The sequence below is a fragment of the Haemorhous mexicanus genome, chromosome 17 (genome assembly GCF_027477595.1).
Source record: "Haemorhous mexicanus isolate bHaeMex1 chromosome 17, bHaeMex1.pri, whole genome shotgun sequence".
Classification (NCBI taxonomy): domain Eukaryota; kingdom Metazoa; phylum Chordata; class Aves; order Passeriformes; family Fringillidae; genus Haemorhous; species Haemorhous mexicanus.
Window position 1 is genome coordinate 1276505 of NC_082357.1, and position 11532 is coordinate 1288036.

The window sequence follows — 11532 nt, forward strand, 5'->3', positions numbered from 1 at the left end:
CCCTAGGCAGAGAGGTGGGATGACATAGGTGGAAGCTACGTTTTCACTGGAAGTCTGTCAGAAGGGGTTGGTAGAAAGGGTTTGGTAGAGTGGGAGAGGAGAACCAAGTGTGTGTGAGGGGCTCAGCTCTGCTCCTTGGAGCAGCCTGCTCCAAAATCCCTGGGATCCAGAGTGTTTCTCTTGTTACCCCAAGGCCCATATTGTCCTTTTGCCAGGTCTCACTGAGAGGTGAGTAAAGGCCTTGGAGATCCCCAGGATCCAGCAATAATGAACTCCCACAGGAGGAACACCTGGAATGACAGGGATTAATGAGACAGTAAATGACAGAGGAGCTGACACAATGCACAATGAAGACTCTTTTATGGAACAGACACAGCAGGTGCACGTGGCCATGTTCACCCACAGAGGAAATCAGCTCCTGGCCATCAATGGTGCCTGTGGTGCTCATCTTTCAGAGGTGGCATGATCTCTCCAGTCTCTAAAATCCTGTCCCCCTGTGGGAAGAGAGCATGGTGAACATTCCCTGTGGCATCCAGACTCCCCCTGCACAGCCCAGTCCTTCAGGGAACCTGCAACTGTCCCCACTTCCAGGCACCACAACTCACTCAGAACATTCTCATTTCCCCAACATCCACAGACTGCTGGAATAACATCACAGCCAAATTACCTGGAGCCTGTACTTGCTTTACCCCTTGTTTTCACTGCAGAACAGCAGCCACACATTTTGAGCCTGTTTTGTTTTAAAAATTACTTACAGCACTGCATAATCCCCTCCAGCAGTGATCAGTGAGTCCAACCCCACGGCCCAGAGCCCATGGAGAGCCATGGAATCCCTCAAAAATCAACCTGCTGCCCCAGTGCCACTTGTTCCAGCTCCAGCCAAGTCTTGGCCTGCTGAGCTGACCCAACTCAACTAAAAAATTAGGCTGGAGACAGAGGCCAACAGCTTGACCTTCAGCTTGTTGCTGGTTGTTTGGGATGGAATATTTTATAATTTTATTTTAGACAGAGCATGATTAGGAGGTGTTATACCAAAAATGAGCAGCAGCCAGAAAGGGCAGAGCTGATCTTCTGCAGGAATATTTGCCCTCTGACTTGTTACACCAATCAGTAACAGCTCAGAGCAGCCTGGAAACAGTAAAGACCAAATATGGTGACACTCTGCTTCATGAAACTTGTCCCAAGCTGAGGTGACACAACTCTTTGGGGACACCTGAGTGTGGGGGACCTTCAGGGACAACTGGGACCAAGTCAGAACCAACATTCTCAGAGCTTAACGAGGAGAAGCAGAGCCACTCCTGTGTGATTCCATGTGTTAATAATCACTGGGGCTTTGAACACCCATTCCCAAAGGGAATGTTTGTATTTTCCACCCTGGATGGGCAGCATCAGCCAGGTGCTACAGAGAGGAAGCACTGAAACAGGGACTGAGGACAAGAGGGAAGTGCCCAAACTCACTGTCCCTGTGCTGCCCACAGGACCCAGCACATCCCTTGGGAAAGCTGTGATAGACATTTCCCAGGTGCTGCCCAAAGCTCCCTGGAAACCCCTTCCTGTCTGTGTGACACAGCTGGAAGATAAGACAGGCCATGAGAGACTTACTGGGAATATCCGTGGGTTGGTCACAACCACCCCGTGCGGCGATTTCTGGAAGCAGGAGGAGAACACAGGGAAGGGGCAAAGAGAACAGTGTTACTTGGAGAAAGCACAAAGGGTGCTGAAAATGGGCACCATGATCCTTCCAGGATACAAACCGTGCTAAGCAAAAATCTTGATAAACCTTCCACTACTTAGAGAAATAGCTGAGGCTGCAACAGTCACACCTGCAGGGAGGGCAGGGCTGGCCCCTCTCCCTCCCCACACCAACTGCCCTGGTTATTCCCAGGGCTGTCCCTGCAGGACAGGAACAATTCAGACACAGCTTTTCTGCTTAGATCACAGGAGAAGCTGGGCACTGCCATAAATCATGGAATGGTTTTGGTTGGAAGGGGCCTTAACACTTCCACTGTCCCCAGTTACTCCAAGCCCCATCCAACCTGGCCTTGGGCACTGCCAGGGATCCAGGGGCAGCCACAGCTGCTCTGGGCACCCTGTGCCAGGCCTGCCCACCCTCACAGGGAACAATTCCTTCCCAATATCCCATCCAGCCCTGCTCTCTGGCAGTGGGAGCCATTCCCTGTGTCCTGTCCCTCCATCCCTTGTCCCCAGTCCCTCTGCAGCTCTCCTGGAGCCCCTTTAGGCCCTGGCAGGGGCTCTGAGGTGTCCCTGGAGCCTTCTCCTCTCCAGGTGAGCACTCCCAGCTCTGCCAGCCTGGCTCCAGAGCAGAGGGGCTCCAGCCCTTGGGATATCTCCGTGGCTTCTAAACTCTCTCCAGCACCTCCAGGTCCTGCTGCTGTTGGCCCAGATCTGGGGGCAGCTCTGCAGCTGGGGTGTCACAAGGGCGATTCTTTGAAATGAAGTATCACACTAAATTTATATACAAGTGCTACCCCAGCAAGGCAACACAAGCGGTGAACAGGCCACGGGGAATACCCTTATCTGCAACCGAATGTCAGCAGCACCGTCACCCACCCGCTGTGGGACCACTCCCGCTCCATTCCCCCGGCCCTTCTCGGGAATTCCCCCCGGCGGGCCCGCACGCACCCGGACGTGGTACTTCAGGTAGTAGGTGACGGCCCAGGCGGGGAGCAGCACCCGCAGCAGGACGAAGCGGCCGCCCTGGTAGAACTTGTGCACCTGCGGGCACAGGGACGGTCAGGCCGGGCCAGCGGCCAAGGCAAGGCCGCGCGGTGCCCGCGTCCCGCCGCTCACCTGCTGCCGCCAGGGATCCCCGGGCCGCAGGAAGCGCTCCCAGAAGGCGGCCACGGGCCCGAGCCGCTGCGGCGGCAGGACGGGCTCCCGCGGGCTCAGCTCCTGGTCCCGCAGCCAGCGGCGCCGCAGGGCGCGGAGCTGCTGCACCCGCAGCCTCTCATCCTCCGTGGGGCCGCTCATGGCGCCTGAGCCCGCCCGGGCCGCTCGCTCCGCTCCGGCTCGGCCCGCTCCGGTCCCGTTCGGCCCCGCTCGGGCGCCGTGTCCTTCGCGGCGGCGCGCGGCGGTGACGTCACGGGGCGCGCAGTTGTGACGCGCCAGGCAAGGCCGCCGAGGTGGCGGCGGGGCTGAGGCGGCCCTGCCGTGAGGGGAGCCCGGGGAGCCGGGAGGGTCTGGGGAAAGAATAGCTCGGGGGAACTCAGCTGGGGCCTCTTCCAGTGCCCGCAGGGAACTGACGGGACAGATGGGGCAAGGGTACTTGCAACAGCATGGAGGGACAGCACACAGGGAATGGCTCCCACTGCCAGAGGGCAGGGCTGGATGGGAGATTGGGAATTAGGAATTGTTCCCTGGCAGGGTGGGCAGGCCCTGGCCCAGGGTGCCCAGAGCAGCTGGGGCTGCCCCTGGATCCCTGGCAGTGCCCAAGGCCAGGCTGGCTGGATGGGGCTTGGAGTAACTGGGGACAGTGGAAGTGTCCCTGCCATGGCAGGGGGTGGCGTGAGATGGTCCCTAATGACCCTTCCCAGCCAAACCATTCCAATATTCCAATATTCTGTGTTTCCAGTGGTTCCACGATTCCATAATTGCAATGTTTCCATGATTCTTATGATCCCGATGATTCATTGATCCAGTGATTCTACGTTTCCCCAGTGCTCCATGATCTCGATATTCCCCTGATTCTGGTGTTCCCTTGCTCCCGGTGCGCGTTCCCCCATCCCGGTGTGTTTTCCCGGTCCCGGTGTTTCCCAGCTCGGGCAGCGGGGCCGTGGCGCCCCCTTGCGGCCCGGGCAGCTCTGTGGGGAGCGGCGGCCGCGCTCCGCCCGCTCTGCCGGGGGTTGAGGGTTCGATCCCCGCTCGGGCGTTCCGCGCTCCGGGCCCCGTGGGGCGGTGCCGCTCCGCCCTCGGGGCGGCTCCTGCTCCGCACCCGCGGCCTGCCCGGCCGAGCTCTGCCGGGCCATGGCCGAGCCGCGCCCGGGACTGGCCCTGCGCTTCCAGCGCCGCTTCCTGGCGGCGCGGCCGCTCCGCTCGCTGCCCTGGCCGGTACCGGGAGTGGGGGGGGCGGGGAGGCGGCACGGCGGCGTTGTTTATTTATTTATTTATTTATTTATTTATTTATTTATTTATTTATTTATTTATTTATTTATTTATTTATCCTGTTCTAGGAACTCGAACAAAGCCTGCGGACTGCGCCGGACTCCGCGCTGCTGGCGGATATTCTGCACAAGGTGAGGGACGGCTCGGAGTCACCCCCATGCCATCACCGGGGTGTCCCAAATCTGCCGGAATTGCTCAGAAATACCCGCGGTGCCCGTGATCCCGTGTTAGGCCCCGCAGAACCGCAGATTTCCTTCTTTGCCCGGTATTTGGGTGTTCTTAGATCAGAACTGCCCCTCGTGCCTGAGCACTGGTGTGAATGGAACAATCAGTGCAGCTGCTCTGGGATGTTCGGGATACAGGGAGTGGGGATGCTAAACTGTCCTTGAGGATGGAGATCACAAATCAGGCAGCAAACCAAAACGGAAAGAAGGAAAAGAAGAGCAAAAGAAGGAGGAGAGTAAATTGGATTATTTTCAGTCTGTTTTCCTCTTTGCTCTATTGAAAAGTGATATTTTTGTTGCCACAAAAAGTAAGAAATCTGTGGCCACAGTTATGTAAACTCACAAACCTGTCAGAAATCATCCCATTTCAATTTCTGGCTTAGCATCTCTTGCACAGACTAAATTCCAAAGCATTTCATGGCACCCAGACCCAATTAATGATCCTCCTGTGATCCTTAGTGCCTTTCCTAAACCCTGTCCTGGGTAATTGGTTTCCATGGCTCTTCTCATTGTAGACAATTCTTCACCCCCTGTGTGTGAAATATCCCCCTTCAGCCAAGTACAGGAGGTGCTTCCTGACTGAGCTCATCAAAAAGGTACCTCTTGCTTTTCAGCTTATTTTTCACTTGTTTTTCTCTCTTTTTTTTTTTTTCCCTTGAGAATACCTCATGCAATAACCAACCACAACATTCACTGTAAATACACTGTACTAAAATGAGGCTTCGAGTGCAGTTGTTTTCTCTTTCATGGCAATGTGATGCTCAGAGCTGCCCTGTTCTCCTCCCCCACAGCTTGAATCCACAGCAGCTGAACCCCTGGATGAACTCTATGAGGCACTGGCAGATGTTCTAAAAGAAGAAGAAGAATCTACTCACTGTTACAAAAACTACTTACTGGTAAAAACTGACTCTGCACTGTTCTAAACCACATTTACTCACCCAAACAAAGCAAGAATTGGCTTTAGAAACACCCACCCTTATTGTAAATGCAGGGTGCCTCAACCAAGGCAGGAATGATGCATCTGACTCCATGTTCTCAGAAGGCTAATTTATTACTTTATTATACTATATTGTATTAAAGAATACTATACTATACTATACAGAAAAGATACTTACTGGATGCTGTAAAGATAATAATTGAAAACTTGTGACTTTCCAGAGTCCCGACACAGCTTGGCCCTAACTGGCCAGAGAGTCAAAACAACTCACACCAGAGTCCAGTCAGGCAATCCCCTGTGGGTAAACAATCTCCAAACACATCCTAGAGGAGCACAACACAGGAGAAGCAAATGAGATTAGAATTGTTTTCCTTTTCTCTGAGTCCTCTCTCGCTGCCTTTCAGCTTCCCAGGAGAAAAACCCTGGGTGAAGGAATTTTTTCAGAGAATGTGAATGCCACACACCCTGAAGCTTGGAGTGTTTCCTGCCTTTTTCCAGGTGCTCCTATTGATTGTAAACTCTCAGTCATGGCCTGTGCTGATGCATCTTTGCCTCCCTGTGTCCCACAGCCCTCGGGGGACTGTGTGAGCCTCTGCGAGAGCACAGCGCTGATCTCCGGGGGCACCACGGGGCTCCTCACGTGGGAGGCTGCCCTGCACCTGGCCCAGTGGGCCCTGCAGAACCCCGGCCTCTTCAGGGGCAGGTATGGCAGCAGCAGGGCTGCACTAGAGAGCTCCTCATTCCTGCAGGATCTCACGATGCTTTGGCTGGGAAGGGACATCATTCCATGTCCAGGGCCATCTCCCACTGTCCCAGGCTGTTCCAAGCCCTGCCCAGCCTGGCCTTGGACACTGCCAGGGATCCAGGGGCAGCCACAGCTGCTCTGGGCACCCTGTGCCAGGGCCTGCTCACCCTGCCAGGGAACAATTCCTTCCCAATATCCCATCCAGCCCTGCCCTCTGGCAGTGGGAGCCATTCCCTGTGTCCTGTCCCTCCATGCCTTGTCCCCAGTCCCTCTCCAGCTCTCCTGGAGCTCCTTTGGGCCCTGGCAGGGGCTCTGAGGTGTCCCTGGAGCCTTCTCCTGTCCAGGTGAGCACTCCCAACTCCTGGCTCCAGAGCAGAGGGGCTCCAGCCCTCTGATACTGTGAGCTACACAAATGTAATTTCATAACAGAAATATTTAATAACAGACTGTGCACACAAAATAACTGAAATGACACCCTTTGTCTGCTGAGTAATTGCTGCTCTTGTCTCTTCTGCCAAACTTTAACCCAGGAGAGGGCCTGGTTTAGGACATGGTTTGGGATCAAACCCTTGCACTGTGCAGTCTGACCTGCTCTGTGAGGTCAGCTGTTCAGTTTTCAGTAATTTCACTAACACCCTTCCCTCCATGATGGGATTCACCAAGGATTATCTATGTTAGATTAGTGTGCAGCTCTGATCACATAATTTTCACTTTATTATAAGCAGTCAAGATGAGCAAGGAGTTTTGAGGAAAGATAATTTAATAATAATTAAGCTCACAGGGGAAGGAACTGTACTGCTCAGTGTCTGTTTCTCTCCACTGACTAAAAACTGGAGAGCCAGCTCAGGTGGAACCAACTGTGCTGCAGATGGCTAAAGCCAGGTGGGAATGTCTCTCATCCCTGTGGTGGGAATGCTTTTGCCTTACAGAAATCAGCATTTCAGCTAATTATTTTTATGCTGACAATTCCACCCTCAGTTATTCCCAACTCTCTGGTTGCTGGGGACAAAGGTTAGAGTGTGGATGGTTCATTCAAAAATTATTGTAATTATCTGGAGCTGATTTTACCTTTAATTATATTTAGAATGTTTTGATTTCTAACTCAGTGCGGAGTCCTGATAGTACTTTTTACTCCTCAGGACAGTCCTGGAACTGGGGAGTGGGATTGGCTTCACTGGAATTGCCATCTGCAGGAGCTGCCAGCCCAGGACATTCATATTCAGTGACTGCCACCCCCGTGTTCTCAGACAGCTGGGGGAAAACCTCCAGCTGAACGGCCTCACCCCAGAGGGGGTGACCTGCAGCATCCAAACAGAGTCCCAAGGACAGGAGCTGGAAGGACAGAACTGCCACACCCCAAAAGTGATTGTTGCTGAGCTTGACTGGGGCTCAGTGACAGAAAAACAACTGCTGGCTCTCAGAGCTGACATTGTCATTGCAGCAGGTACTGCAGCCACAGAGAGCTGGGGTGGGCAGGGCTCAGCAACCCCAGCAGCCTCTCGAGGAGTAACAGAGTAACAACAACCAGCTACAGACTGCATTTGGACTTGTCTGTGTATAAATTCAGAGAGAGATTTATAAATAATCCAGTCATGGAAAATCTGGTGGCAGTTGGATGATGATGGTGGTACCTAGTGAGAGCAGAATGTCTCAGCTGTAGGTCTTACACCCTGATTTGGAGCTTTGCAAAGAAAAACCTGAGGATGCAGGTGCAAAAATGACTTTGGCATTCCAGGTATCACAGGATGCAGTGAATGGGAATTGTATAAAGGAAGTCACTGCATGGTACCTAATGGCAGTGACACTGCTCAGTGCCCAAACCAGCCCCAGCTGGACTCTGAAGGCAAGAGCTGAGGGGCACTGACATCTCTCTGCTACTTGCTGTTACTCACTGCAGCACAGGTAACTGCAGTGGTACACACCTGTGCAGCTCTGTGTAGGGAACAGCCCCCCTGAGCATCAGCATTCTGCACCCCTTGGTGTTCCCTGACCTCCCACCACCATTTCTGCTCTCCAGGTTAGGACTCCAGATGAAAACATCTGCAAGTCCTTGGCAGCAGCCTCTAACCCACTCATTTCTAACAAGGCAGGTTTGTTTTGCCAAGGGCAGTGGGAGCAGAGCACCAACTCAGTGGTTCTGCTGCCTCCCTTAGGATGGGCTTAAATAAAATATCTGACAATCCATTTACTGAAAGGAGCACTGATTTTTAGTGATGAGGGCATAGCCCATAAAATGTCAATATTCTCCTACACTGTGAAGATTTTATTTCTGCTTTGCAGTTTTTATTCTGGTTTTTACTCAATTCTCGATAAATATTGTATGTTTGTTTTTTTTTCTCTAGATGTGGTGTATGATCCTGAGATAATTTTAGCCCTCATTGGGATGCTACAGAAACTCTCCACCTCCAGGGCAGACAGGAAAGCTCCTGAGGTGTTCATTGCCTCCACAATCCGAAATCCAGACACGTATCAGCTGTTCCAGGCTGAGCTGGGTGGGTGCTGTTCCATCCAGTGTTCAGCAGTTCTGCCTTTTTGCCTCTTTCCCCATTACTTGTTCTGTGGTAGAGAGGAGCAGGAGCATTGTCCAAGAGCTGGATCTTATCCTAGAGCTGGATTTAAGAGCAGTAGCTTTTGCACATGGATTTCATCAGGAGCTTGGAACTCACCTTTGGGTACATCCTGGCTATCACAGCTCATATCTGTGAGGGGTGATTTGTAAGTCTGGTGCCAGTAGGAAAGTAAAAAGAGGTTTAAGCTTAAAGGAGGGAGCCATCAGTGCTGCACTGCCAGTGATAACACCTGAGATGCATCCTAAACCCTTGATCTTATCTTACCTGTTCTTTGACCTGACTCTATTTTCTCATTTTCTCTTTTGACAAAAACCCCCAACTAGAGGTTAAATAGAGATTTGGGGATGTTTCTTCATATAAACTTATAAAACCTATCCTTTGCAGTGTCTTTGCTGTTCAGCTGGTGTTCACCAACTGGACCTGATGATTCCTGTGGGTTCCTTCAGCTCAGGATATTCTGTGAAATGCTGGTTAATTCACAAAGTGACACTGAGTGTTCAGCAGAGGCATTAATGAGATTTTTAAAAAACACTCATAAGCATTTCCCTGTCAGTCACAGCATGCTAAAGATCTCTTCTTACAGAACTTGTCATGCAACTTTTGCTCTTCATTTTATTAGGCATAAATATGATTCTCAGTGTTTCTCTTCACAGATAAAGCTGGGATCAGGTGGCAGGTGATCCCAGCCCACAGCAGCTGTCATTTTCTCTATGATGAGCAGCCAGATGTAACTATTCTACAGCTATTTATATAGGCTTGGCAGACAGAACTGGAATTTTGAAACCAACAGGAGCTGTCTCAGCCTCGTAACAAGATTATCCTGAATTCTGGAAACGAGGTTCTGAGGATACAGCTGGACACATGGAGTCCCTCCTCTTAATTCCCAGCATGGATCCAAGCCTGCAGCTGCCCCTGGGAAGTGACTGAACCTCAAGCAACAGAAACCAAAAAGCTTTAATCACACTTGACTTGATTCTGTAGAAGACAGCAGAATTCAAGCAGGGCTTTTTCCCAACTGTGTTGTGATTTGTAAGTACTGGGGGCAACCTGCAGGATCACAGGGTGAGCATCTCCCACAGACAAAGGAGCAAAGCAATGTTTCAGAGTGATCAGTGGGTTTTGGTTTTAAAAGCAGCTGTAATAGTCTACTCTGGTGTTTTATGTCTGTGTGTACTTGCAGTTTGGGTTGGCTTAAAAACCCCCAATAAACAGTGACCAGTACCTGTGGTTGTGTCCCAGGATGACTCTGCTGCAAATCAGCTGCATCTTTACTCTGCAGTGATGACAAGTCACAACTGATGTCCCTTTCTCTCACAGGACTGCCACTTCCACAGTGGCTGCTGGCAATCCAGGCAGGGCTGGCAATGAAAAAGGAATTGCTCTCCATAGCAGTGTTCCAGGTGTCCTGCAAGGAGGAAGGACTGAGCTCTGAAACTTCCATCATCCATTAATCCCTCTCCTGTTGGGCAGCATTAGTCCTGAAGCACAAAACTCAAAGTGATGCTCATTCTTCTCTTTTAGCTTCCTTTTCTCTATTAAAAACTACTTAAAATTAAATAAAAAAACTTCAACCTCCTCCTCCTGTAGCAATGGAGAGAAAACTGATGATACCTAACTTGAGTCCTGAAGAATCTTCTTATTCTTCAAGTTAAAGACCACAACTGCTGGGATTGAGCAGAAATAACCCCAGCCCAGGTTTTGGCTCCCTGTCCCCAAAAAGAAAGAACTCCAAGGTGTTATTTCCAGAGCAAACACAAACTGGCAGCCCACACAGGAGCTCCTTTATCTCCCCTCACACAAAATTCAAGACAAAGGTTCTGTACAGAGCTCATTTTGGATCTAAAAAGTTCTGTTATATGAAGAGGACACTTCTCTAAAGCCTTTGGCATTACTGTCTAATTAGAGAAGTGCCTAATTTACCTCCATGTGCACAGGAATGGCCAAACCTCTGGACAGGATTTTGACTGAAAACAGGAGAAAACCACTAAAAAATTGGCAAATCAATCTTTATGGATCATTCTTCAATCCATAAGCTGGAGGTTTTGCCAAATTCCTGCAGTAAAGCAACTTGACCCTATTATCACCTTTTCTCTTTTGACAAAAGTAGATACTCAGTAGTTGCTCAGAGTTTAAAACTGCTGGTGCAGAACCCAGTCCTCACCTCCCAGCCAGAAGCAGGAGCTCTGAGGAGCAGTAAGCACAGTCCAAGCCAAGTGCATTCACCAATGTCTGACAACTATTTTATCATCAAAAAGGTGATGAAAAAAATCTTGTAAGCATTAGGCTTGCATGTGAATACTGAGCTTAATAAAAAGCTGAAGGCTGTACCTGAGTAAGCACTCACAAAGCAAAGTGCCTTCTGACTAAGTTATACATACTTTCTCCATGTATTTTGAGTTTATTTTTTCCTTTTCTGTCCATCTGTCCAAGAAGAGAGGAATTTTAAGTTCTTTCCCAAGGGCACATTCATTTCAGAGACAGGGACAACACTCACTGCAAGCTCTGCTTTGCTCTAAGTGCCCAGTAAAGCTGTCACACACCAGTGCTGTGCTTCCACACCTTTGCACACATTGTCAAAAGGGAAAACAACTTGGAAACAAAATGGTTCTGTCCCAATAAACCCACACAGGAGGATATTCAGTGCTTGGGCAGTTACTGGCCATTGAATTGACCAGCTGAAATGAAACAACTCCAAGGAAAAGCATCTCCCATGTGCCAAAGAAACCATACCCAAATCACCTACTAAAGTGCTGACTGTACAGGAGGTGAGGCTGGTGATAGTTTCTATCTGTATTCAAGGATCTTCACCAAAAAGGGCCCTTCAAGCAGCACAGGTTCTCACACAACAAACAGCCTCAGCACCTCCTACTCTCCCAGGACGCTGAAACTGTAAAGGAAGTGTGAGAGCCAAGAAAATGAATTAGAAACTGCAAG

At 50.6% G+C, this 11532-nt stretch overlaps 2 protein-coding genes across 7 annotated transcripts; one reads left to right on the forward strand and one right to left on the reverse strand.

Annotated features, from left to right (window-relative positions):
• Window positions 1–343: 343 nt before the first annotated feature.
• On the reverse strand, window positions 344–3109 carry NDUFB6 (NADH:ubiquinone oxidoreductase subunit B6). 2 transcript variants are annotated; one of them, XM_059861758.1, is made up of 4 exons: window positions 2812–3104; window positions 2644–2736; window positions 1603–1647; window positions 344–494 (listed from the first exon to the last, which is right to left on the reverse strand). In XM_059861758.1, the coding sequence occupies exons 1-4, from the start codon at window positions 2989–2991 to the stop codon at window positions 426–428; spliced, it is 387 nt and encodes a 128-aa protein (XP_059717741.1). In that variant the 5' UTR covers window positions 2992–3104; the 3' UTR covers window positions 344–425. The 2 variants fall into 2 exon arrangements, with proteins under 2 accessions (XP_059717741.1, XP_059717742.1); XM_059861759.1 differs by lacking the exon at window positions 2644–2736 and having other exon boundaries at window positions 2812–3109.
• An 827-nt stretch (window positions 3110–3936) lies between these two features.
• EEF2KMT (eukaryotic elongation factor 2 lysine methyltransferase) lies at window positions 3937–10203 on the forward strand. 5 transcript variants are annotated; one of them, XR_009488608.1, is made up of 9 exons: window positions 3953–4068; window positions 4191–4253; window positions 4862–4942; window positions 5138–5242; window positions 5688–5986; window positions 7168–7472; window positions 8371–8520; window positions 9252–9627; window positions 9916–10203. XR_009488608.1 is itself a non-coding variant. In XM_059861445.1 (8 exons), exons 1-8 carry the CDS (start codon window positions 3985–3987, stop codon window positions 9350–9352), a joined length of 1188 nt encoding a protein of 395 aa, XP_059717428.1. In that variant the 5' UTR covers window positions 3937–3984; the 3' UTR covers window positions 9353–9819. The 5 variants fall into 5 exon arrangements, 4 of the variants coding, with proteins under 4 accessions (XP_059717428.1, XP_059717429.1, XP_059717431.1 ...); XM_059861445.1 differs by lacking the exon at window positions 9916–10203 and having other exon boundaries at window positions 3937–4068; window positions 9252–9819; XM_059861447.1 differs by lacking the exon at window positions 9916–10203 and having other exon boundaries at window positions 3957–4068; window positions 5853–5986; window positions 9252–9819.
• The last annotated feature ends 1329 nt before the right edge of the window (window positions 10204–11532 follow it).

Excerpts from the sequence above, each read along its gene's own strand:
- NDUFB6 (XM_059861758.1), bottom strand. The coding sequence starts at position 2,991 with ATGAGCGGCCCCACGGAGGATGAGAGGCTGCGGGTGCAGCAGCTCCGC. Across the intron at positions 1,648-2,643 it reads ACCTGAAGTACCACGTCCGG|AAATCGCCGCACGGGGTGGT; the intron begins GTGCGTGCGGGC and ends TCCTGCTTCCAG. Across the intron at positions 495-1,602 it reads CCAACCCACGGATATTCCCA|GGGGACAGGATTTTAGAGAC; the intron begins GTAAGTCTCTCA and ends CTCTTCCCACAG.
- EEF2KMT (XM_059861445.1), top strand. The coding sequence starts at position 3,985 with ATGGCCGAGCCGCGCCCGGGACTGGCCCTGCGCTTCCAGCGCCGCTTC. Across the intron at positions 4,069-4,190 it reads TCCGCTCGCTGCCCTGGCCG|GAACTCGAACAAAGCCTGCG; the intron begins GTACCGGGAGTG and ends ATCCTGTTCTAG. Across the intron at positions 4,254-4,861 it reads TGGCGGATATTCTGCACAAG|ACAATTCTTCACCCCCTGTG; the intron begins GTGAGGGACGGC and ends TTCTCATTGTAG.